The 26,325-nt window shown below is 39.2% G+C and overlaps 2 protein-coding genes across 2 annotated transcripts in view; one reads left to right on the top strand and one right to left on the bottom strand.

The window, feature by feature from the left end:
- The window catches only part of LOC140944794 (uncharacterized), a 95,115-nt gene extending 74,795 nt beyond the window's left edge, over nt 1–20,320 (bottom strand). Inside the window, exons 1-4 of the mRNA XM_073393898.1 lie at nt 20,137–20,320; nt 18,905–18,979; nt 18,381–18,541; nt 17,787–18,006 (exon numbers count right to left, since the gene is read on the bottom strand). Of these exons, the coding sequence (XP_073249999.1) occupies nt 17,787–18,006; nt 18,381–18,541; nt 18,905–18,979; nt 20,137–20,320 (640 nt within the window). The remainder of the gene's footprint in view (nt 1–17,786; nt 18,007–18,380; nt 18,542–18,904; nt 18,980–20,136) is intronic.
- Nucleotides 3,166–14,275, top strand: LOC140944282 (uncharacterized skeletal organic matrix protein 5-like). The gene is made up of 4 exons (XM_073393435.1): nt 3,166–3,286; nt 3,625–3,667; nt 10,994–11,129; nt 13,757–14,275. The coding sequence occupies exons 2-4, from the start codon at nt 3,630–3,632 to the stop codon at nt 14,273–14,275; spliced, it is 693 nt and encodes a 230-aa protein (XP_073249536.1). The 5' UTR covers nt 3,166–3,286; nt 3,625–3,629.
- Nucleotides 20,321–26,325: the final 6,005 nt, after the last annotated feature.

The raw sequence follows: 26,325 nt of genomic DNA on the forward strand, positions 1-26,325 counted from the left end.
TTGTAATCCACAAATCAGTTAACTTAAGGGCACATTCATGTGGCTTTTGAGGGAAAAGCTAAGTGATTTTAGAGTGAAACATCTCACATCAAGTTGACTTATATGTTCACCCAAAAAATAGCAATCATCTTCGATCACATTCAAGAGCCATAACGGCTCTTGATCACAGTAGATTAGGCCTGGAAAACAAATCAGGCTGAATCTTTTGCGTTCGATAAGTTTACTTTATAAAATCTTGCCAACAAATCTGGAGGTGTGTAAACCAACCTTTTATACTTTTTATACATCACATCTGAAGTGAAACAGTACTATGAGGCGCTGTATTTATCATACAGACCTCGGACAGAATGCAGCATTTCACTGTTTTTCAAAACAATTGTACTCAGTCAATATTCAGGACGATCGATCGTTGGCTTTTAGCGAAACCGTTCAAAAAATTTCCAAAAACACCTATACGGCCAGCCGGTTCTCGGCTTTTGACAAGCGGTCGATTGCGTGAATAAAAATTAATAGAGTTACGCATCAACATAATAACGAATTTATTGTTTTAATTTTTTTTATTTAACGGCTTTATAACGATGTGAAATCTTGAAAAGCGTTTGATACACGCGACATTTTGAGTACTCCTGCAGGCGATGTTCATGAAAAACTGAAAACAAACGGCACAGCGATTAAAATTGCAAAAGAGACTTCTAACAATCAATAAAACAAATATAACTCGGTGAAACATTTAAAGAGACAGCAATTGTCATTCACGAAGACAAGTATTAAAGTGTCTTTAAAAATCCTGAGTCTAAGTTTATGTGTTAAGCCGGCTTCCCGGTGTTTGCTTTTTTCAAAGATGAACTCGAGGCAAGAAAATCGCTCAAAGTTTTCTTTCTACAAGCAAATTTATAACTAAATATTGTTCGGGACGTTTTCTTTCTATTTGCGGTGAGAAAATATATCTAAAGGTTTTTTAAACTTCTGTCAGCTAATATCAAACCTGATACTAGGTCAGATCATTGTCTCAAATCTTACAAACGTGCAAATTAACTTGCCGCATAAACTGTGCTCGACTTCATGAGGTTACATATAAAAAAACAAACATCAGATACAATAAATACTCAGGCTTACCATTCGAGATGCAGCTCCTGAAAGCTATCAATTAAGGCCAGAATCGCTTGAGACTTTTAAACTCCTCTTACGTATCAAGCAAGGTAAAAAATGAAAACGATCCATCCGAAATCGGATTTCCGACTTTGACAAGCGACGCATTTCTCAACCAAAAACCCAATAAACAAACCAGCCATGAATGACAGAAGACTCTTGATAGCAGCTGTAGTTCATTTTGTACATCCAGTGGAAAAAGACATTAAAAAACATCACAAGTTGACACGAAACTCTGTCAGCTTCAGCTGTCAAAGTAAACAAGTTTCAAGATGCTGCATAAATTTTCCGCATGAACTCACCTGTCAAATTTTGACCAATCAGAGCATAAAAATTGGACGTAGAGCGTGACCAACGCGTGACCATGGTAAGAAACTGGTCTTCTCCGCTTGTATTTTTAAATAACTGGCTGAATTTTCGTGTCCGAGGTAAGTTTGAAATCAAAATCTTAACAGTGCTGGGCCATAGTAACATAAACACGACATATTTCATATAAATTTTTAAAAAACAAACTTGAGCCTGCGATCATTTGAAAACCAGTAACTTGTAAGCGGATAACTTCAAAAAAATACTCGACCTCGATGGGTCGACACCTGAGCCCGCGATATGGTCAGGTGATGCTGGTCAGCGGATACCCTGTTTTGACAACTGTCAATTGATCACAACATTGATGCGCAATCAGTTTTCTCCTGTGCTCCCAAACTGGATAGAAAGTGCGAGAGTAAACATTGGTATGCCTGTGGTGCGGACGGACGGTCGTACGTTCGTTCGGTGTACGGTCACGTGATAACCAAATTTTCTGGGATGGGTAGATTTACTTAGCTATGGGGCTTCGCCCACGCGCGCGCGTGGAGCTCCGCTATAAAAATATGATATATATCTATCCTCGTTGGATAGAATCGACACAAAAATCGAACCCGATTGATAATTCAGCACTAACTATAAACGAGTGTGAAACTGGAAACAATCAATGTGACTCCGATACTTCACTATGCGTTAACACTAAAGGATCTTACAAGTGTGTCTGCCGGTCGGGTTTTTCCAAAAGTGGACATGAACATAAAATGTACAGGTAAATATACCACCGAGCACTTCAAGATATCAATTGAAATGGATACTTTAAAAATGTCTTCTTCTTTTGTCGAATTTAAGTGGGGTGAATCAGGTTGAAATGATAAAAGCATCGTCAAAATAGGAACGTATACGGCATATTATGATGCTTAACAGATCTACAGTTTGATAATTCAGCATTAACTCTTAATTTTCAGACATAAACGAGTGTGAGACAGGAAAACACAACTGTAACGCCACCAGTTCATTGTGCCAAAACACTAAAGGATCATTTAGGTGTGTTTGCAGGGAAGGGTATTCCAGAAGTGGACCTGAACATAATTGTACAGGTAAATATACTACCGAGCACTTCAAGATATGTTAATTGAAATGGGTACTTAAATATATCTTCTTTTTTTCAATGTTCCTTTTTTCGCGGGCTAAATTCCCCCAGGGAAAGCTTTCCAAGTGTGCAACATGTAAATTGGTTTATCATTTGTATTTTTTAGTTATTTGGCATTCAATCTAACTTCCTTTTTTTGTTTTGTCCACTACAAAAATTTATTACCTCATTGGATAGAATCGACACAAAAATCGAACCCGATTGATAATTCAGCATTAACTATAAAAGAGTGTGAAACTGGAAACAACCAATGTGACCCCGATAATTCACTGTGCGTTAACACTAAAGGATCTTACAAGTGTGTGTGCATGTCGGGTTTTTCCAAAAGTGGACATGAACATAAATGTACAGGTAAATATACCACTGAGCACTTCAAGATATCAATTGAAATGGATACTTTAAAATTAAAATGTCTTCTTCTTTTGTCGAATTTAAGTGGGGTGAATCAGGTTGAAATGATAAAAGCATCGTCAAAATAGGAACGTACACGGCATATTATGATGCTTAACAGATCTACAGTTTAATAATCCAGCATTAATTCTTAATTTTCAGACATAAACGAGTGTGAGACAGGAAAACACAACTGTAACGCCACCAGTTCATTGTGCCATAACACTAAAGGATCATTTAGGTGTGTTTGCAGGGAAGGGTATAACGAAAGTGTACCTGAACATAATTGTACAGGTAAATATAGCATGGAGCACTTCAAGATATCTTAATTGTGAATGGTACTTATTATAAATAGATCTTCTTCTTTTCAGGCACGGGTTTACGTGAATCAGGTTTAACAGAAATTGTGTAATTCATTAAAAACTCTCGTTTTCTTTTCTTAGTTTATCCACTTTTTTCTTTTGCTTTGCTTTGAAAATAGAGATTGAATTAAAGAGATCGGAACTAACTACTTGAAGAGCGCAAAATAGCTAAGAGTGACGCACTCGCTCGAGGGCCATGCGCACTGTCCTTCGTGAACTGGAATGAATGACAGAATGACGCATTGTCGATGTTTTTTTTTTTTTTTTCAGGTAGGATGATGTCAAGTTGCAAGGAAATTTATGATGAGACTTTGTAAGTACAGCATACGTGATTACTATGGTGTTAGCAACATTTTTTACTACTTTTTTCGTCTCGATATAACACACAACTTTTCTCATATCATAGTAAGTACAATGTAACCATATCCCCACCCCCCCAAATAAACTGTTTTAGCTTCGTCATGTGGAGCACTATGTCAGTTAGTGTTATCTGGAAGAGGTGACTCCAATGGTTTTTACTGGGAGCAAACCCTCCCAAGTTTGAGCTTTAGTTACATATTGCGGACAAAGATCTCATCATGAAATCATGGCTTTAATAGACAGAGGAAATCTTGTTAGGACCAGTGTCAATACCAAATTTTAAAAGAAATTTATCGAATAGTTTCGCAATTGTTATCGCGTTTATAGAAGTATGACACCACTTTTACGAAAAAATTAAAGACTGGAATAAATTACTGAGAAATCTGAGAAAGGTCCAAGTGTCAGAATTGTTAAAAAGGAATACGAAGAGCGTTAATTTGCTAATTAAAAGAATTTTATAATTCTAATTAAACTGATAGACTTTGCCGAACTTGTGAGCAATCAAGGCAATAAAGTGATGAAATTTGTTGTATTATTCATTTTTAACTTGCATATTTCTTAATCATATAAATTATTATATGATAATCAGTATTATTCTAAGCTGTTTAAATTTGAGGGCCACAAGTTCATCCGTTTGACACTCTTGCTGTCACTTGTTACCTTCTTACGTAAATCGATTTGTCATCTTATCTTTCTGTGCAATAAACAATCAAGAAGGCAACATTATTCAGGCTGTGTGAATTACATTTCGCCATGTCACCTATAGTACCATAAAATGGAACTGTAGCAGCAAAGGTTTCCAAATTTTTCTGTAGATAATATTTAAGTGTTTTAAAGTCATAATAAGACAAGATGTTCTTCACTTCAACCTTTTCAGGGGCCACAAGTTCAAATTTCTATCACTTCGGCTAGTGTTATGTTTGTAGCTTTCTGTCTATTAGTTTTCAATAAAGTGTTTGACATACCTCTGAGACAAATTTTGTTGTCTCATCGTCACACCCTGAAGAATGGGTTTGCCGGAAATGTATCGGTAGCTTTCTACCTTTCTACACACATTATCATTCGACATAGGATGATGAATGCGCGTACAACAGCAGTACCATGAATAATGATGTGCACCTACAAGCATTAATTGAAAAGAGCATGCAACTACAAATCATGCAATCATATAAATACCCGGAGCATGATATCGACATACGATGGGCTGCTGACGGTGGCCCAGAAGGCTCAAATACAAACAAAAAAGAAACCGCAAATAAAAAAAATAAAACGCAATAAAAAAAGGAAAACGCAAATGAAAAAAAGAAAATGCAAATAGAAAAGGTAAACGCAAATGAGACAAAAACTCAAAACAAACACGCAAACAAAAAAGCACAACACAAACAAATAAAACATATAAATATATTAGAAAGACAGAAGTAAAAAGCAAAACGGAAGTAAACAGGAAACGCAAAGAGCCTGAGTTCTCGCAAGCCGCCATGTTTAGTGCTTTTGATACCGTTGCAATGGACAGCAAAGAAGTAAGGCGATTAATTGAATACTATTTTCACCATGGATTTCAAAACCAAGTTGTTGTTGATGTCCTTAATAATCGACATGCAGTCACAATAGGGACATTTATACGAGGAAAAATAAGACGCGTCTTAAATAAGACGCGAACTGTACCATTTATACGAGCATGTCTTATCTAATAAGAAGCCTCTTAGCTAAGCCGCGTCTTATTTTAGACGAAATGTGCCGTTTATACGGAAAGTTCGCGTCTTATTTAAGACGCGTCTTATGTAAGACGCGTCTCATTTTTTCCTCGTATAAATGGCCCTAAGGAGTCCTTCAACTTTAAAGCGACAGCTTCGTGACTACGGCCGGTCTCAGCAGACGTAGCGTGGACGTTAGCGATCACGAAATTAGGGAAATAGTGCAAAGGGAAATGTCTGGTCCCGGCGAACTTCGTGGTTACAGAGCAGTGTGGCACTAGCTAAGATTGAATCATCACATCCATGTGCCAAGAGAAAGGGCTGCCAATATTCTTCGTGAGCTAAATCCAGCTGGAACAAAAGAGAGAGAGAACTCTGACGCAGAAGGGTACAGTGAAAAATCCTTTGGTTGGAAGTTGAAAGGTCAAATAACAGGCCTGAGGTCCCTTCAATGTGTAAAAGAAAATGCTGGTTGTCCACGCCTTGGGAGAATTGATTGTGGCACCCAAAATGGAACTTTGGCAGCGTGTACAGTTACTTCAGACAAGAAGGCAAAGGTCTCGCTGATCTCTGCACATTTCTTCTACCACCGGTAGGGGGAAGTGAAAAAAAAATTCACTGGTGCTCATTTCTTAATTCTCAGAACTTGTCTTTTGCTTTTATAATTATATTGTAAGGATAAATTTGAAGCAGATCGCACGCTTGGCTAATAAGGCATATTTAGAATAATAAAATAACTCAGGAGAAAGAAAAAGGGCGATATACTTTGACTTTACTATGCCCCGTTTTAACACAGTAAAATACGGGAAACTCTCTCTGAAATACCTGGGACCTTTCTTTTGGTCTAGGCTAACAAAAGAGGAAAGTGACAAGAACAGCTTGAGTGCTTTTAAACGTTGTATAAAGAAAAGATTTAGCAAATTTAATTTCAGATGGCGGATGTAAAAACTGTCTTTTTTGCAATAGTTGAATTAATCACTTGTGCTGCTTTAGTTTAATTATTATTAATATAATTGTTATATCTTATGGGGGCAACCAGAAGAGTATTGGTATTTGACGCTGAAAAAGTTTGTGTTTCTGAAAGGTTCTCGCTAATTAGAAGGAGAAGAAAAAGTGTTCAGTTGTGTCCACAAGAAACAACACATCCAATTTTCCAAATCCATCAAATTGTGCAATTTCATGTGAAAGAGATCGTACACCCATTGCGCTTTCTTTCTTGGAGAGATTCAGAATTTCTGATCCCCCGGCCCACAGCTTAACAGAACAAAACAGTAATCTATTTTTAATTCCAGAAGCAGTCAGAATTTCTGATCCCCCATCATGGCAAAGGACAAAAACGGCTATCTGTTCATAGTTATAAAAGTATTCAGAATTTCTGATCCCACGGCCCATAGCTTGACAGAACAAAACGGTAATCTATTTTTAATTCCACAAGGATTCAGAATTTCTGATCCCCCACCACGGCAAGGGACAAAAATGGATATCTGTTCATGGTCGTCAAAGTATTCAGAATTTCTGATCCCCCATCACGGCAAGGGACAAAAATGACTATCTGTTCATGCTTGTCAAAGTATTCAGAATTTCTGACCCCCCAAGCAACTTAAACAGCTGTCCCAGACAGTAATCAAACAATGGCAAGCGTATAGTATTGGAGAGCATTTGACAAGTTGGCTTGGAAAGAACTTTACGCGCTCGACGCAGAATACCTAATCTATGGTCCTTCCAAGATAAGGTGTTGTTTAGGACCCCGAAGATATTTAAACTTGTTAACTCTTTCTTAACGCGTGTTACTGATTTCTATAACTAGATCATCAGCCTCCATAGTCCTCTCATGAGTACCAACAAGCCTAATCTTCATTTTTTCAAGATTAAGTATTAGAAAATAAGCTTGAAGCCAGCTTAGGACGTAAGTTAGGCCACTAGTTAACTGAGCTTGAATTTTACTGACCGACTTGCTTGCTAATATATAAATAGACAAGTGTATCGTCAGCATAAAGCGCGACGCTACAACCTTGAACCGCCAGAGGTAACTCATTTATGTAGACGATAAATAATAAAGGGCCAAGTACGCTACCCTAGGGGACCCCGAAAGATATAGGCTGGGGCTCAGACACGACCCCATTAGTGCAAACACTTTGGGTCACTTTTGACAGCAGAACGATTCATTCCTAGTGAAGCTAACTAATCTAACATGATGCTATGATCTAAGGTGTCAAAGGCCTTGCTTAGGTCTAAAAGTATAGGCCAGTTAATAGTCCTTTGTCAATGTTTTCCAGCAAAGTGTTTGTCACGTGTGATGCACAGTCAATGCGCTTGTCATCCGTTTCACTCCAAGATACAAGGTTATTAGGTACAAAAAACAGTTCAGGGACGATTTCACTCAACTTCTTTTGAAGTCGTTTATGCTTTAATTAGAGGATCCTAACGAACAAGCAATCGCGTTCAATACTCTTATTTCGGACTGTTTAGAGTGACATGCACCCTTAAAGCGTGTGAGGGTGACAGATAATCTGCGCTCTGCTTGAATGATCCGAACATTCGACAGGGGCGGATCCAGGACTTTTTTTTAGGAGGGGGTGCACTCGTCTCTTGCTCTACTTCAACACCAATAAACCACATAGTTTTTTTTTTGCAGAATACCAGTTGTATTAGAAAACCGCAGGTCATCTCAGGAGGAGGGGGGGTACGCACCCCCTGCATCCTCCCCCTAGATCCGCCCCTGTTCGAACGCTGCAGGAGGCATGCAGGCGTTATCGTAGGGAAACACACCCACCACCTCACATTGAGGCTGCGTGGGACATCTTCCAAGACTCCTGTAAGAGTCTTAAGAAACTGATTGGGAAAGCAAAGAAAAGGTTTATGACCAACGCACTCTCGTCTAAGCTGCACAAGGAAGTATGGAAGACGATCCATCGTATACTTCACCCTAGCCATCAATCAATAACTGTCTATCCCGATGAACTGAATGAGCACTTTGCTTTTGCAGCTGAGCGTGTCGATGCCTCAGTGGCAGTTGATAAGGAGGAGCCGCATAGGCGTATTAATGCTCTTGCGCATGACCCTGATACTTCCTTCGGTCTGAAGAGTGTTACCTATCATGAAGTTATTCGGGAGAGCAAAGCGCTGCGGTCCGACTGCTCTACTCACTACTGGTCCGGATAACATTCAAACCAAATTCATCAAGCTAGTTTCAGACCATTTAACATCGCCTTTAACGCATATCTTAAACACGTGCATTTCGAAACTGGAATTCCCAACTCTTTGGAAGATTGCACGCATTAGTTCATTCCGAAGGTGGGCGAACCCCAGGGAAATGACGATTTTCGCCCTGTTTTCATTTTGCCTGTGTTATCAAACGTTTATGATCTTGACGACAAATGGTGGATTTTCTCACGGAAACTGTTGCGCTTCAGCCAAATGTAAGTGCATACCGCAAAAGCCACTCAACTGCAACTACTTTGCTTGCAATGAGAGATGATATCCTCAAGGCAATGAACAGAGGTGAGGTCACCATTGGAATTATGGAAGACTTTTCTAAAGCTTTTGATACAGTTGTGTATGAGACATTTCTGTGCAAATTGCATAAGCTAGGGTTTTCCAAGTCCTCTCTACATTAGATTGTGAGTTATTTGACTGATCGAACGCAGTACGTCCAAATCGATGATCTCTTGTCCGAACGCATAAATGTGTCTTTTGGGGTACCTCAAGGATTCATTTTGCGTCCCCTCTTATTCAAACTTTATGTCAACGACTTGACAGACGTTCTCCCAACCGAAGGAAATTCCCATCAAATATGCGAACGATATAACGATTTATAGTCACTCTAAACCATCTGAGCTTCAGAGTTGTCAGGCAGAGATGCAGGCTGCGCTGGAAAAGCTTTCTACCTGGTCATCCCGATGTAACTTGGCCCTCCATCCTAAAAAGACTAAAGTAATGCTTCTTTCAACTCCCCAGATGTCAAGAACACATGGGCTAGACGGACACTCCATCCATCTCTAATGGAAAGGGTCTCGAGCGAGTTTCAACTTTCCGCCTACTTGGTACGGAAGTTCACGAAAACGTCAACTGGAAAAGAGAGAGAAACTCCAAGATCTCAAGTTGTTACGGAACTTTGTCTGTACTGAGGAAGTTGAAATACCGTGCCCCGTATAATGCCAGAAAACACTTGGCAGAGTGTCTTATTTTGTCAAAGATCGATTATAATGACATTGTCAGTGATACTATAGCAGATTATCTTGTTAAGAGACTTCAGCGAGTATAGTTAGCGGCTGCTAAGCTGTCTACCTGGTCATCCAGATGTAACTTGACGCTCAACCCTAAAAGGACTAAAGTATGATGCTTCTTTCAACTCCCCAGATGGCACGAATTCATGGACTAGACGGACACTCCATCAATCTCTGCGCAAATGGAAAGGGTCTCGAGCGAGTTTCAACGTTCCGGTTAGCGGCTGCTAGTTTTGTTTTAGGACGCTACGCAACTAAGCTTGATTTACTTTATTAAATGCGTTCATACACTCCCGTAGTACCCTCGAAAACCATACCCTATACCCGTTTTCAGACCAAAAATGGCACAAAAACCATACTCTTTGGAGCGGCACATACCTATCTGGCTTATATAAGGGAGTATCCTCCCGCGGATAACTGTGGGCCCATGTGGGTTAAAGTGGATAAGGTGACTCCGCTTTTTTTTATTAAAACAATCAATAAGGGCTGCAGAGTTGCTAGCCAGGAAACGCGGTGCTCTTCCGATTAAATTGTATTTATTCGCGAGAGCGCTTTTTAATTTTTTTTTTTTCGAGGGCGGCGCTCTTTCAAGCAACTACGGTTTTCATTTCATTTGAGGACCTTATTACTCGTGTGGTTCATCTGCATTACATTTGAAAACTTTTACATTTGCTGTCAGTTATCACATTTCTGGCTTCAACGGCCTAACTATCCTTTGTACTGCTTTTGGAGCGGGTACATATAATTCTTTTTTAGGCCGCACCACCCGATTCAAATAACCTTGGCTGCATTCGGCTGGTGCTAATTTTGTAACCGTGCGTCTGTCGAGGTATATCAATAGTCCAGTTTCGAGTTCGCTATGACCGCTGAATTAAAGAAGTGAAGACGCATTTTTTACAGGCTTAGCCTCCATCCGAGGTAATATATTCACAAATTCCAACGAGAAAAAGACCTATTTATTACTCTGTCTATTGTGCATATTCAAATTTTAAACACTTACTTGCCGGAATTTCTGAATATTTTACTTTACGTCGAGGGTAACCCTGTATAAATGTGCCGTTAATGTTTGTATTCAGCGGTAATTTTTAATTTGAAACTGGGCTATTGTTCATTTGGTTTTTCTTTGTTGTAAGGTCGACATTGCTTCATACCAAATGTCAGTTTTGTCCGCGACGTGCGAAAGATTGTCATATTCTTGTTTATATTTATTCTCTTTATGTCTCTAAATCCAATCGTTTATTACATCTGATTCAATATGAGGACGGTGGTCACTTACTAAAACATGCAGAGAAAACAAATCTTGCTTGATTTCATGCAGTGCCTCAAAAATATATCATTATATAAATATCTATTTACTAGGGAGCGTGAAAACAAAGCCTACTTCCTGCAAGTGGAGTCTAAACCAATTCCTGTGTACTGTCACATGGAAGCTGTTGAGCTTGGAGCATGCGGAGGAGGTGGATGGACGCTCGTCATGAAGACCGATGGCGAAAAGGTAGCAGCAGCGATGCAACAATTATTGCCCTCGCCGAGATTTCGCCCAGAAGGCGAAATCCCGAGGAGGCACTCTTGTAACTCGCGCGTATATTAAGGAAAGTACTTACAGCTGGAATATACAGTCAGTATGCCAGAAAAAAATCTCGACTTGTCTGAACAGGGGCCGCGAGGAATCGGTAGGTAATGATGACGTTTCTATTGTTTGCGCCCGCAAGTACGAAATGGTTAGGATGACTTAAAGACAAAAAATCGCTAGGGGACCGGTTAGGTAGATTTTGTGACATTTATCGTGCAGTCATACTTCGATACTCTTTCACGTTACGTGTTATCAGTGACATTCTGTGGAGCAGTTGTTTTGAAAGTTATTGACCAAAAGACACTCGTTAAGCACAGATGAAGTTATAAGGTGCGTATAACTGTGTATATATATGGAGAGTTTGCCAGACAAGAGTTCACAATTTTTTGATTGGAAACCTTGCCAGACACTCTTTCTCTCTCTTTGACCGAAGTTAAGACTCAGCCCCAAACAAGCAAGACGAGTAAACAACGGCTAGCTTATCACTAGCAGAACTATGGACGATTACAGAAATTCGCCGACAATCAAATTCTGTGCTGACTTATTTCCTGCCCACAGATCATGTCCTTCCGCTATAAAATTTAAAATAAGACTAGAATGCGCGAGCGTGAATTAATCAAACGTCCTTCTCATTTCTAAGGCTTACTTTCCGGCAAATAAAATGAACTGAATGTAAAAAGTGAAAGAGAAATAGCGAAAAATTCAACTTCTAATTAAATTTTTTCTTATGGTTTAGAATAAACTATTCTCGAAACTGAGAATGTTTTGATCAAAGCTGTGTACATCGAACAGTGAAACCGTGCATGGAACCTTGCGTTTCCTGTATTTATCTCACATATTGTATTGAATATGTGTGAAAATCTTCATTATGAATCGGTGTATTTCAAAGAGCCACACAACAAGCAAGAATACCATTGACCAACAATATACAGAACGGGGGCAGCTGTAGTGTCAACTATTACCAGTAGAATTCATTGATAATATATTGCCCGCGTTCATGATTGGCTCCAAATCCCTCGACTAATTCTTCATAACCTTCAGCCGTTTACCATTTTTGGAAGACGTAGGACTGAATATACATGATCGATTCTATGGTATATTGCCTATTATTAAAAACTGACTCATTGGATAATGCAATTCTAGTGTTCTGATTGGCTTATGAGCGTCTGCTCAAAATTAAAAACAAGCTGAAAATCGGTTGTTTTTACAAATAAAGTTGGGAAGAATTCTCGATACTGTTTTGTGGGCGTTTTTGATAAAACAATTATTCTACTCGTCCTTGTTGGATATGAGATGATTACAGCCATCTCGGCGCTACGCGCCTCGTTGACTAATCTAAATGACCCATCGATCAACCTCGAGCAGTTTCCTTTAAACTATTTTTTGCTAAAATTGCGACCGAGAATTGCTAGCAAATCAGGTTTGGGACAGATTGCAATCCAGGACATAAGTGAACAGCGGAGCTGGTTTTAGGAAAGTAACTAAACAGCTTTTAAACAATTAGCTGAAAGGAAGCGAACATACCGTCAGCTTTTGGCTGGGGGTACAGGTATTGGAATATCAAATTTGGAAATTGCCAATCCATACTGGACCACACGGTATGGGAGTCTGTTGTGTAAACCATTCCGGCTTATGTTGAAAATTAGCTGTTAGGTAAATTTTAAGCTTTAGTATAAATAGGGCAAAGGGCGTGATTTCAGTCCAGTGCAATCCTTGGGGCAAGTCTTTTTAATAGCGCCCGAACAAAACGTTTATTTTCTGACAGGTTGATAGTTTCAGATGAATTGTTAGTTTTACAATGAAGGAGCAGAATTTTTGTAAAGATATTGATTTTATTTAATTTTTACCCTTTTTGGCATATTTCCTACCATAATAATGTTGCGCAAAAGTGGGTGATCCGAGATAGCCCGTGAGGAGAATCTTGTGTGCCGCTCGCAAAAATGTTACCGTGTAGGTTTCTTACAAGAATAGGGCTTTACTGACAAATTATGAGGCTAATTTGGCTCGATTTTGGGTGAGCTCCTTTTTATTTGCGTTTTTATGAACCGAGACCGAGTTGAGGTCCATAAAATCGCGAAAAAGAACCAGCCCCGTATCCATTCCTCTTGACCGAAGATTTGGTAAAGCAAGGATTTATTACATGGCCAAAAAGGAAATTGTTTCTCGCACAGAACACAGGATTCGTTTCATCTTGACGGGTCGTAAAAGGGCCAGTCATATCAGTAATGTAGCCTCTTCACACTGGCTCACTAGTACACCTAGATGGCGACCATTGACCATCATCACAGCGAAATGTTTAGAGGAATCTCGCCATGTCACGTCATTTACCTGGCTGGGGTATTTATTACATTATTTTAATTCTTACCAGGCGTTTGATTGTCTTAGCCTAGATATTCTCAAAACTACTTGGGGACGAGGAGGAGTTGACCCCCGGGGCCCAGAGGGCCAAACTGGATAGTCTTACAAACTTTTGGAGCAGAATGTGACTGCTGTGATGTCAAGTGAAAACAGTTTGTTAATTGACGATATATCATTCTTTATCTGTTTAGAATACCTTTCATTACGATTCAAAATTGTGGACCAACAAGACGGACCATAATCCCTCTGCGGGAAAGACCCTGCTCGATGATCAAGAAACAAAATTACCCACCTACTGGAGCACACCATTCACTAAGATCTGCCTCGCTATGAAGATCGGCCATCAAGTTAATTCGATCGTCATCAACAATCAAGCCAACTCCTTACACTCCCTGATCGCTGACGGAAACTACCGTTCAACTAATTTGAATCGTCATACCTGGAAGAAGCTGATTGGCCAACAGGCATCGCTGCAGAGAAATTGTAACAAGGAAGGGTTCAATTCTCGTGGGTGGTGGAAGCGGTGCAGCAGAGCAAGAATAGGTATCATAAGTAACCAAGAATACAACTGTGTTTCCCCTGACTCGAGAATTGGGTTTGGTACTGGTGGTTATCCTTCTGATACCAACACCTGTGGAAATATAGCCTGGCATATTATAGACAATGGTGACAAAAACATTAAAGCGATGGGCTACATCCTGGTGCAATGAGTATACAAATGCAACGTTAAAAGTATTGTTCGACTTCATAGTCAACGATCAGTGTCCTTTACAATGCTAAATAGAAATTGTAGGTTAAGTGAAGGCTTAATTCTTGCGTGAACAAATATTTGTGGAAATTAAATTGAATAAACGCATTGCTCAAAACAAAACCTTTTGTTCTGTCCCCCCCGGGGGGATACTTCTGGGAATTCTTAGTGGGGTGTGCCGCCCGGTTCCCCAAGATCCTGACGCGACCAAAAAATGTCATTTTCCACACCCGTTTTCAGACCTAGCCTTTAGGCAGAAATTACGTTAGTATTACTTAGATTAGAACGCAAACAAAAAAATTGCTCATATTCGTTTCGAATTCGCATATTTCTCTTTCTTTCTTACTCATTTGGAATTGAAATGATAAATACGTTCATATTTTCCCGTAGTTCCCTCAAAAACCATACCCGATTCCAGACCAAAATGGGCAAAGTGTATACCCGTTTTCAGACCAAAACGGCGCAAAAACCCTACCCGATGGGGCGGCAAATACCTATATAGCTTATATAAGGGAGTACCCCCCCCCCGGGTGTTTTCTCTGTCTCAATCGTTCATTTATATTTTTTCCATGATAGGTCTCTCTCCAGGGAACGGTCCTAGCATCCCCACAACCCCCTTCGCCTACCAGGGCTAGCGCCAAAATTTACACACGCACACACACTAGATGACACAAACCCGACACTTTCTGGCACAACACAGCTTGAAAAAAAGCACTTAATCGAAACAGCGCCACCCGAATAACCTTGGCATCTTTTAAATCGAAAAACAATAAACGCCGCGACGCTCTTTCGAAAAATTCAATGTTTTACTGCATTTAATCGAAAGGGCGCCGACCTCAAGTAAGAATCGCACAGGAGAAGAAGAAAAATAAATAAACGCCTCGGCGCTCTTTCGAATGAACATATTTTTCTCCTGCATTCAACCCATTCAAGCGAGAGTGTCGCATTTCCCAGCAATATGGCAGCGCTTATTAATTTTTGCTAATCAGACTTTTTAAGGTGATTCCTTAGTAAAAGAACCTAACATAGATTGTAGATGAAACTTGGTACACTGATGTTACAAGTCCAAAAGATGACAAAAAAGTAATAAAAAGTGGGGGTCACCGTGCTTGTTTTGACGTCACAATGCTGACAAATACAGCTATTTAGGAACTTTTGACAAAAACCGCGCGCAGCCCAAAACTAGACAAAAAGAAGACATTTTTTTCGATGATGCATGCGGTATCGCACAGAATTTGACTTTAATGTATTGTTTTTCCACTTACGTACCAGAAAAATGCCTTTTAATGCCCTTGTTTTTACTTTACGCTCCAAAGTAGAATTTAATTGGACACGAGCTATTGGACTCGTGATAGCTCAATCCGTACAATTTAGTAAAATTGCCAAAAAACTGAACATACATTTGGGCCAATTTTTTTCTCATTCAAAGGGAGCACTGTCCTTATTAAAATAATGAAATAAAAAATGGGGGTCACCGTACTCGTTTTTGCGGTAGAGCTGCAGAAAGTGCGCACCAAATGCATCTTCTCCCTTTTTTGAGAGAGGACTTCGGCCAGTTTTAAAATAGAATGTTCGTGAAAGGGGGAAGAAAGTATTAAAAACTCCCTTCTTACAGAATTTACATCGATATATCACATTTAGGACCCAATTTGTTAAAGAAAGCGTTTAAATGAAAATCAAAGTGGGTAAGCACAAGTTAAACATGGATCACTATCGAGGTTCTCCGTGAGGAAGTCGAACTCAGCAACACGCGTACTGCTTACGTTATTCATATTCCTCATACATTGAGTCTCACCTCGGCAAGAAACAACCGCAAACAAAACTTACAATAGCGTTTCTCTTCAGTCAATCGGCCATCTTGTTATGCACAGTAAGAGATGCGCACATCAAAACCAGGGAATCACCTTAATATGTTGATTACCATTGCTGATTGAAGAATATTGATATTATGTTTAAAACCCGTCTTCAGAAGAAATGAAAGTTCAAACCAAAACAAGGTTTGAACTTTCACTGATTTCTTCTTGGTAGTATGCTATTTAAATAAGTATGATGAAAGTGATGATAAAGTATCTCCCTAAACAACTTTACATTTTATTTATCGTAGAGTACGTACGTGATACTCCCATTAACTGAGTTTGCAAGGCTGCGTATTAAACTTCAGTCAGTTAAGTGACCTCTTAAGTTCGCGCAAACCAAATTGTAAAAAAATGGGATGGAAATTTCGAAAGAGCGCTGCGGTGCTTATTGATTTTGCTAATTAAAGATGCCAAGGTGATTTGAGGGTGGGCTTTTTCGATTAAATGTAATACAACAACAACATAAGCTTTATTTGCATTACTATATATTTACAGTATTGCAAAAGCTTTAAGATAAAGTTACAATTTACACTAATGATAATACAATGCAAAAATGATTAAAATGGCCAATCAAGTGTCATCAGTATGATTTTATAACAAATTATTAATACGTAAATCATTACATAATGAAATATTTTTTAACAAATGTGAATTTACAGAAAAATTCTGTGATTTCATCAATTTAATTATTAATACTGTGCAAGATAGCTGATTAAAAACAACAAAATTATGTTGGATTTGATTGTAGAATTTTTCCCTTGGGATTTTATATTTTGGACAATGCAAGAGAAAATGAAATTCTAAGTCTTTCCTTTTAATTGGTTGAATTTCTGGTTAAGTCTAGATAACTTAAAATTTTATAATCATGTTTAAACATGCCGTAAAATTGTAGTTTCTTAGAATGATTGTATGTTGCCAATATGTTATATTTTTTGTTTTATTTTGTTTATATAATGTTTGATCTTAGCTTCACTTAAATCATTAGGATCAAAATCGGGCAGGTTAAAATATTCAGATAGTTTGATAAGATTATGGTAAAAGCTATTTTTACCATTATAATGAAGTTCTAGCGAGGTACGAAAGGCTTGTTTAACAATAGTATATCCTCGTTTTCACGCAGAAGATACAATATGTGATAAAGGATGTTTTTGTAGATATTAATAATTAATGGCAATCGTCCTAATTCACTTCTACTTGCAACATTGACGCTTTATTGCTTATTTCTCTTTGAGACGCGGGATCGCATGTCCATTGACTCGACGACTATGCTATGTTGAAGAGCCCCAGTAAGGGCGAAATCGAAACAGCTGTACATGGCTGCCACTGCCCGGGTGATATAGTTGTGCGCATACGTGAGGTACTGGCTCTACCGCGGAGTTGATAAGTGTGCCTCAGTCTTGAAATTGGTATTGAAATCGATTTTGGTTCGAGTTAGCGCGAGATTCGAGTTAGCGAGGGTTGGAGTTATCGAGAGTCGACTGTATCAGCGGGAGAGTAAAATAATAAAGTTTTCTGGGGGTGTATAAATTTTGAGAATACTCGCGAGAAAAACCTCAAGGTGAATTTTGTCCTCGTCCTCAAATCTAAAGCTCTCTAACAACATTATTCATGACTCACCATGCACACGACATCTTCTAATGCACTGACCAATATCAACTCTTGTTTCGTACTTAGTTCCTCTGAAGTGCTCATGTTCAGCGGACACACGCCTGCAGCCTCTTTCACGAGGCGCGCACGTGCAATTCATAGCGCTAATAAAGTCTTGCAGACCATTTAAATTCCTGATTGTTGTCACCTCAGATGGGGAAACGATGCAGAGGTTTGTGGCTAGGCAGATCTGTTTTAGGGAAAAAGTGATGGGTGGGACAAGGTGAGTTTTTTTTTTTTTCATCATAACAACAACAACAGCTTCATTTGTACCGAACGCATTTTTTACAACTGATTACCAGGAGCTGGCCCCTGACAGAAGTAATACTAGCAATAATAATGATGATAATTAAAGGATAATAAGAAGAAAAAGAAGAACAAGAACAAGAAGAAGAGTACGAGTTGTCCGAAATAAACAAAAAAGGTGTCTAGAATAATAAGGTAGCAGTACCGAAGAGTTAAGCAAACAGTAATAAGTAGAGTCTGAGATTTAGCATCGACTGACTCGTCCACCATTTGCCTGTTCGCTGACCCTTAGCACTGAAGGAGCCGCAGAGGCGTCACCTGGGGGTGGAGAGGTCCGTCTCTCTCTCTGAATTTGTAGGCCACGAGCAAGTTATCGGTAGCAATGGAGGGGAAGGGTTTCATTTCTAAACTTTCCTTTCTTCCATTCCTTCTCCTCATCCCATCCTCACATTTGAGAGACTTCGCTTGCAGATAGACCCCTAAAAAACCATGGAATTAGAAAAGGCTAGAGAAATCGCATTGAAGCTGCCGGAGTTGCCACACGGGACCGTAGCAATAGGCAGACTGCAAAGCATTCGCGTTTTTACTTGGATCGCTGCGCACAAAGCGCGAATAGCTCAATGCGTGGCGGATTCTCGCGCGTTAAGCGCGCGATTTTATCACGCGTGTCACGCATGTGCGTGACCTCCTCTACCTTTCGTTCGAAACTGAAACTAATTCCAAACACGATTGCTTTGCACACTAACTCTATAACTTTCCCCAGAATCGAAGCCCGTGAGAAGCTTCTATTTCTTTTGTCTAGAATTAGCTTTAAGCTAAGCTGTATGTACAACGTCCATTACCCGACCTGTTCCTTTTCCATTTTAAATCTCGTTTCGCTTCCACGAGTCTCGTTCTGTAGGTTGTCTGACCACTTCCTGCAAAGAATAACATAATAAGGATAATAATTTATGCATGGTGTTTGAAGCATTAATTAACATGGACCACAAAGCTAACAGCTTAGAATAGTACAACGATTTGAAGGCACGTTCGTCTTGAAAAGAACATTTTGTCACGTTCATACTTATTCAGGATCTTACGTACAGTAGTTTGTTAATGTCAAGTGGCCCTTAAAAGCTTAAACATGCTTTTATTAACGACTTAACTGCAATCAACTTAAAACTGATATTGATTTTTGTTATTGTTTTCTCCAACACAGTCTTCTTTCCCTCGTACAGTTAATAACTACTCAACGCTTTTCCCAGTTTAGTTAAGACTCGATAAAAATGTTCATTCCTGCTCTTTCAAGTCAACTGTCTTTTCTTTCAGCTCTTTTTTTTATCAAATGATTTAACTCAGACTGTTACCACATTTGTCACAAATGTAAAATTTACGGTGACACTTAAATTGTTTTGACATTTAATTTGTAGCAGAGTATAGTTAAGATTGAAATACTTTTTATTCTTCCTGCGACCTTGGCTTTACAATCTAGGGATACGTGAACAGAAAACAAATTTGTCAATCAAAACTAAAAACACTTTCTTTTATGTAACCTCAAAGGAAATATGTACTTAATATCAAGTGTTTTGATGCCTAAAGTCCTAGCGCTGAAGCATTTTTCAGTTTTCCAAGAATTAAAATGATATTGTCTTAAGTAATTCACTTCGTAATATCCGGGCATCTCTTGACGCTGTCACCCTATTTTGCAATCAATTCAAAGGTGACAGACCATAAACGATTATTTCCTGTATAACTGGAGTTAGACCTCCAGACTAGACTATCGTCTTGTATGAAGCAGCTCCCAAACAAGCAATTTATGTGCCTCCCTGGTCATTTAAGTGGAACAGGTAGAGGCTGAGTTGTGTCACATGTAAACAAGATGGCTTGATCATGCTTAATTAATGTCATCGAACTAATTGACTCTAGACCTTCTTCGATCGAGCAGCATTTTTAGTCCCCGAAAAAACCAGGCACCTCATTGGGGGTTATTATGTGCGACAAGTAACTTGTCCGCTCGTTCACAACAACAAGAAAACGATCTGAAAGTCTAAAGGCACCATGTTCGGTCCCAGTTAGCAATGTAAGAGTGGCTTACCTGTGTGCACTTTTTCTGTGGTTACCCTGTGGCACACCCTTCTCACCATCTTTTCTTGCTGGAGCCAGAGGCCCACGGCACTGTCGGGCAATGACTTGGGTTGGCTACCTAGATACAGGAGAATAGCTAAGTCTCTAAACTTTTCAAGAAAACTGAAAATACCATGCTGCCTCAACACCCTCATAATGTTGGGTTGTTTTGCTGTGTGGTGGGTGGAGGGAGAGGTTAGCGGGGGGGGGGGGGGGGGGGGGGGGGTTGGGAGTGGGGAGGGACTCAAATCAATTACGAAGTGAATATCTTCCACCTGGACAGCATTTATCCGCTTTCATGCCCCGTCCACAAGTATCCAGATATTTTTTAAAAGGAGATTTTATCTCCCTTTTACCGCTAAAACGTCCGTCCACGCGTAAACGGCGTTTTCGGACACCATGAAAAGCAGCTAGGTTTTCGAAAACGGTCCCTAGAGTAGAGGTTGTGAAAACGTCGGTTCTCGTTTACATGTGGACGGTCAAAACCCGGCAAACGCTTTCGAATACAATGATGTCAAACATCATATACTCCTAACCTTTACGCATCTCTGTAAGGAATGTTATCGTATTTCATCATCGTCGGGAGAAAACGATTCAAATACACTTCATGTGGACGCGTATGTTTTGAAAACCGATAAAGTTATCTCCGTTTTCAAAAATATCTGAATACGTGTGGATATTTTAAAACTAAAATCAGCAGGCCCTTTTCCTCTTTCTTATTGATTTAAGGCTCTTGGTAGCTTTTAAAGCTCCTCCAATTTTTCGACGCAAACTACTACGAAAATCGTGCGAAGCTATCGTGAAACTATAAAACAAAACAAGCAAGGCTGATTTTACAGTCGTGAATATATATATATTTTTACCAATATTTCGGAAGGCACGGCCTTCCTTCTTCAAGGTCTTCATATAATGAAGAGGTTAACAATTTCACGTTACAATTTGAAAATTAAAGAATAGCGTTCAATATGATACTACAAAAACACGAGAAAATTTAAATGAGAAAAAAGTGAACGTTGAAAACAAAAACCGTTGAAGTAGTGATTGGAAAGAAATTTGAAATGTAAAAATAAGAAATGTAAAATAGCATAAATAAATGATAACAAATAGAGGAAATAAAGACTGTATTACATTTCATATTTCTTATACCCAATGGTTCAAAAGTTTTATCTCTCTCAATGAGGTATGCTTCTCTAGCTTTTCGTCAAATTAAAGAACGGGTAAATACAGGGCTGTAAACAGTTCGGCTTTCCCTTCGTCAAATTTTATGGTGTAGGCGGTAAATTCTCTGCGCTCCACGCGCTCCTTAAAAACCAATCCTTTGTCTACTTCATTCGTTAAGAGGGCAGAGATAATATAGCGGCTTGAAGCCACACAAAAATACAGACGTCATTACAAACCTCTACAACTTGTTGTTTTATTATCAATGTTTTGTAACCAACAAAGAAAGGGAAAAATTTCGAGAGAAGGAGTTGGTTTATTCAAAACTGAAGACAAATTTTAAAATCAACTCATGGTATTTGCTCTCACGACCCTTTGGGCTTTGCAGTTAAAAAGTTCTCTTCTTAAATTAAGGTGCGAAAACCCCACGACTAAAGAACCTGGATTTTTCCAAGTTAGCCTAAACAGGCTCTTATATAAATGGTAGTTAAGGGTATTTAGGTTCTTAAATAGGTTCTTATTTTCTGAAGAAAAAAAAATACAATATAGCTAAGAATGTAAACATTGGCATTTACATTGCGGTTGTAGTGATAAGGTATTTAAGTCTCCCAGGAAGTTCCAATAGGATTCGGAATGTTTGCTTATCTTTTCTGCCCACGGGTAAATAATTTTACATAGATTTTTGAAAATAGGAACCTGTTCAAATTTTAGGCTAAACAGGTTCTTATATTGAGGGGGCTTAACTGGCGAAGTTTAGCCTGACAGGTTCTTAAACTGAATCCAGGTTCTTAGTCGCGGGGTTTTCCTGTAGTGGATTAAAACTGTAGAATTTTCCATCATTTCTCTAATATCTTTGCCATTTACCTCGAGGTATTTTCTCCAGCTCTGATCAGCCATTACGTCAAATTAAGAAATCATATCTTTTCTGCCAAGTTTAAAAGTATTTAGTTTATTCACGAGCGAAACTTGCTTTGACCTTAATGGCGGCCATTGTTCTTTTCGTTCATCTGAAAAATATGTAGACACTCTGGTTACATTTAATAGCGTAAAGTTGTTAGCGCGTCTTATGTCCTCCCTCAATGTTCGTCAGCCCATCAATTCGCAACAGCCATTAAACATCGGTTCCACTGAAACACCCTTCGAGCTGTAAGTTCAATTTGTCACCACTGCTATAGACCCTGACAGGGTTTTTAAACTATTGATTCGGACTAGTTAGCGAAAATCTACCAAGACCAGTGGAAAGAAAGCCTAACAATATTTACGTTCCCGAGTTTAAAAGTGTTTTCATCGCTGAGAAAAGAAAGACTGCGTTCAGTTTCTCCCGCAAATTAGCGTAAACTAATGATTGAAGGATCCGTATACAATAAACGTTACTAAGTAAGTGCCCATCTTAGGGATGTATGTCTTAAAGGAAGTCAACGAAATTGACTGAGGAAGGGAAGGCACTGAATCTTTCCCTTCTGTTTTGTAAGTAGCGAGATTTGACTGTAAATGAAAGCGGCTGTTGTCCGATGAAGGGGAACTTTCAGATAACACATATAAATCTAGAGCCATGCTCGACGAAGAGCGTTTGTTTTCTCCACCCGAAGCACTAAAAACGAAGAAGATAAGAAACAAGCAACGGTGGCGCAGTGGTGAAAGCACTCGCCTCTGGATTCAAATCCCGGCGTCGACGCCATATGTGGGTTGAGTTTGCTGTTGGTTCTCTCCCTTGCTCCGAGGGGTTTATCTCCGGGCACTCCGCTTTTCCCCTCTCCTTAAAAACCCAACACTTCCAAAATCCAATTCGATCTTGAACGCACAGACACATTTAAACACGTGCTTCGCCGGTAAACTAAAAATTACAATTTACCAAGAACAAATTACAAATTTACAAAACCCAAACCTGGACTGAAAAACTGCAAATCCTCTGTCCCTGCGGTTATGCGAAAAACGAAGATCGCAGTCAACCCAAACATAACCAGAGACATACTCTTGAAGTGCGCACGAACCTGCAGACTGAACTGGTGTCGCCTGTTGAAGATGACTAATATATACCCATTTTACTGGTAGACTACAGTAAGCTGGCCCTTATTTTTTTCTTTTTTCTTTTTGTGTCTTGTGTTGGGACAAAACTGTCTAATATCCTATTTTGTTGTGAAAATTTATCTTGCAGTAATTAAATTTATCAATTAATGTCTGGTTAATTGACTCAGACGGATTTGTTTCATTGTTGCATTTTTTATGCATTTAGCACCTTTTTTCCTGTTCTCGTCTCGTGCTATAACCAGTACTGTCTGGATCCAATCGAAAGGTGTTTTGTGCTTTCCATTGATATACAAGGGCCTGCCAACTCATCGAAATCTCGCTACCTTCACTAGTTTCCGGGAAACCATGTCACACGTGTGAGCGAGTCATAAAGTGGTGCGGGTTTTTATAGCCTTTGACGAAAAGTGTCATGAAAAGGAGATAGATATAAATAATGACCCTAAAGGATTCTTTACACCCAAAGCAAGTGTTCCATAATGCCTATTTTAACAGTTTTCTTGTACTTATATAGTTACGTTAGCAACATCAGGCTACCATTAGCCATTTAATCCCAAATATCAACATGCATATTCTCCGCGTTAGTTCCAGTTCACGCCCGACAAAAATCAATGGATCGGATTTTACAACGCTTATAGAAACAGATAGAAATTGTAGAAATTAAGTTCAATAAACGCATTACTAAAAAAAAAACACTTTTTCTCTGTTTTCCCATGTCTCTATCATTCATGGGCGTACGACCGTCACCTTCTATCGGGCCATTCTGTCTGGCACATCATTGTAGGCCATTGTAGGCCATGACCCTTGGAAATAAATTTTCCGTTGAAGCACGTACAAGTATCAGAAAAAAAATCCCTGAGGATACCTTTGGTATGTGGTGATAACTACGTTGTTGGCAGTTTTAACCCTGAGTCATGGCAAAACATTTCTTTTCGTTGATCTAAAGATGTGCAGCACAAAAATCTTATAGAAAAGCAGATAGGGTGTTTACTGGGGATTTTGTGGGGGCAGGACAGGGGTTAACCGGTGAACAGAAGGCTCATGTTACAATCAAAACAAATTAAAGCAAAAAAAATCACACAAACAAAACAGAAAAAATTGCGGATACCCAAAAAAGAATTTAAACTGTGGCCTTCAAAATATAATAACTATCAAACCTTTGCTCAAAGAATGAAGAATTCGTATCTATAAGCAGGGAACGTGCTTGATCCCGATAAAAGTTATTCCTATGGGTAAAGGCTGGGCATACTGCTTTAACCCCTTACTGTTTATAGCTGAAGAGAGCTGACAGTAAAAAGGGCATCAGGACATAACCATCGCTGTAATAAAAATTCCTAACCTGTAAATTAACGCTGGAGAAAAGGAAGCTAGAGTGGAAATTGCGCCGGGCCGTCCACCCGGGGATTAAATAGCACTGGGATAATCGAATCTAGTGTCACCAAACATTTCTTAAATTGAGTGACAAACAGTTGCGTACAGTTTGAGTTCTCTACTGCGAGCCCACAAAACAGAAATACACATAAAATTGATTGAGAAAGAGACCCTGACTATCATCCATGTCTTTAAGGAGTTCGATCAATTGCTTTTTGCAAAGGAGACATCACAGTACATACCAATCATAAGCCCTTGGAGGCGATGTTCAAACGTTCCCTTGCACTTGCTCCCCGTCGTCTGCAAAGCATGCTGTACAGCTTCAGGGTAGAGGATCGCAAGGGCTTCACCCTAGTTATCGCTGACACGCTATCTCAAGCATCTTTGCCAATGTTGCTGACGACAATAACCTTACTTATAAAATAATATTTACCTCATTTGTAGAATATAAAATTCAGAAATTGTTTGAATTTTGCTTGGGTAATCTTTTCCATTGACGTGAGATTAATTTTCCTCTCTTTGATTCTTGTTTCTAAAATGACGTCACTTCTTTGGGCGTGGTGTTTTCTTGAAGATGTTACATTTCGTCGTAACATTGTGAAAGTTTATGACGCAGTTTATCAACGGCAACAGGACAGACGCATAAAAATGACGTTAGTTTACCATACTGTTCAATCACCTCATGAAAAAAAAGCCAAAACCACAGTAGCGTCAAAATAAGCAACCAATCATGAATAAGCCGATAACGCATTAAGAAAATTTCCGCGTTATAACTGACTTTTATCTTAATTGAAAACAATCCATCCATGTGCAGATAAAAAACATCCAAAGTCCAGTGGCTTTTCTTCCTTAAGATCGACATTTCATTGGTATATTCCAATACAACTTCGTCTCTCTAACCCTTTTTTTTCAAATTTTTGAGGTGTTGGTTTGGGAACTCTCTTCTCTTCGGCGATCCTCAAAACTGGTGCTGGAACCGACTTTTAAAAAGCGTGATAATATTAGTGAGTTTTAGAAAATGTTGACACTATACTGGATTGCTTTTGCGCCGGCACGAAAGCCATACCGGATAGAACTTCTGTTCACACATAAGAACGGTGATTTCGGCGCGATTTCTGTGCAAACGGAGCGAAGCTGTGCCGCGTCGATCTCTAAAGTGGAGAGTCACATATCGCATATGTGTTCATATCATACTGGGTAGCTTTTAAGTTTTAAGCTATCCAGTATAGTGTCAACATAGCCTTAGATTCACGTTTACGGTTAATGCGCCATACGGCGAATGCAAGGTGACAATTTCTCATATTTAGAAATGAGCAGAAACACTTCATATGGATGAATCTAGCATGAATTAGCTACTAGTTTTTGTATTATAAACAGTAAACGACAAGTAGAGAGAGAACTTCGTCATGTGGTACAAATTGACGTTGCTGTTTTCCGTAAAGGTGAATCTAAAACTCTGTAATGGACTTGAGGGTCTTAGCCAGGATTTTTCAAAAAGGGGGGGCACAGACAGGGACACCATCCGGGGATCGCCGACTATATATGGTTTATACCGCTGCTCTCCCTATTATCGCGGCATGAAGGCCCATATTAACTAAAGACAAGA

Source organism: Porites lutea, chromosome 7 (assembly GCF_958299795.1).
Source record: "Porites lutea chromosome 7, jaPorLute2.1, whole genome shotgun sequence".
Taxonomy (NCBI): Eukaryota; Metazoa; Cnidaria; class Anthozoa; order Scleractinia; family Poritidae; genus Porites; species Porites lutea.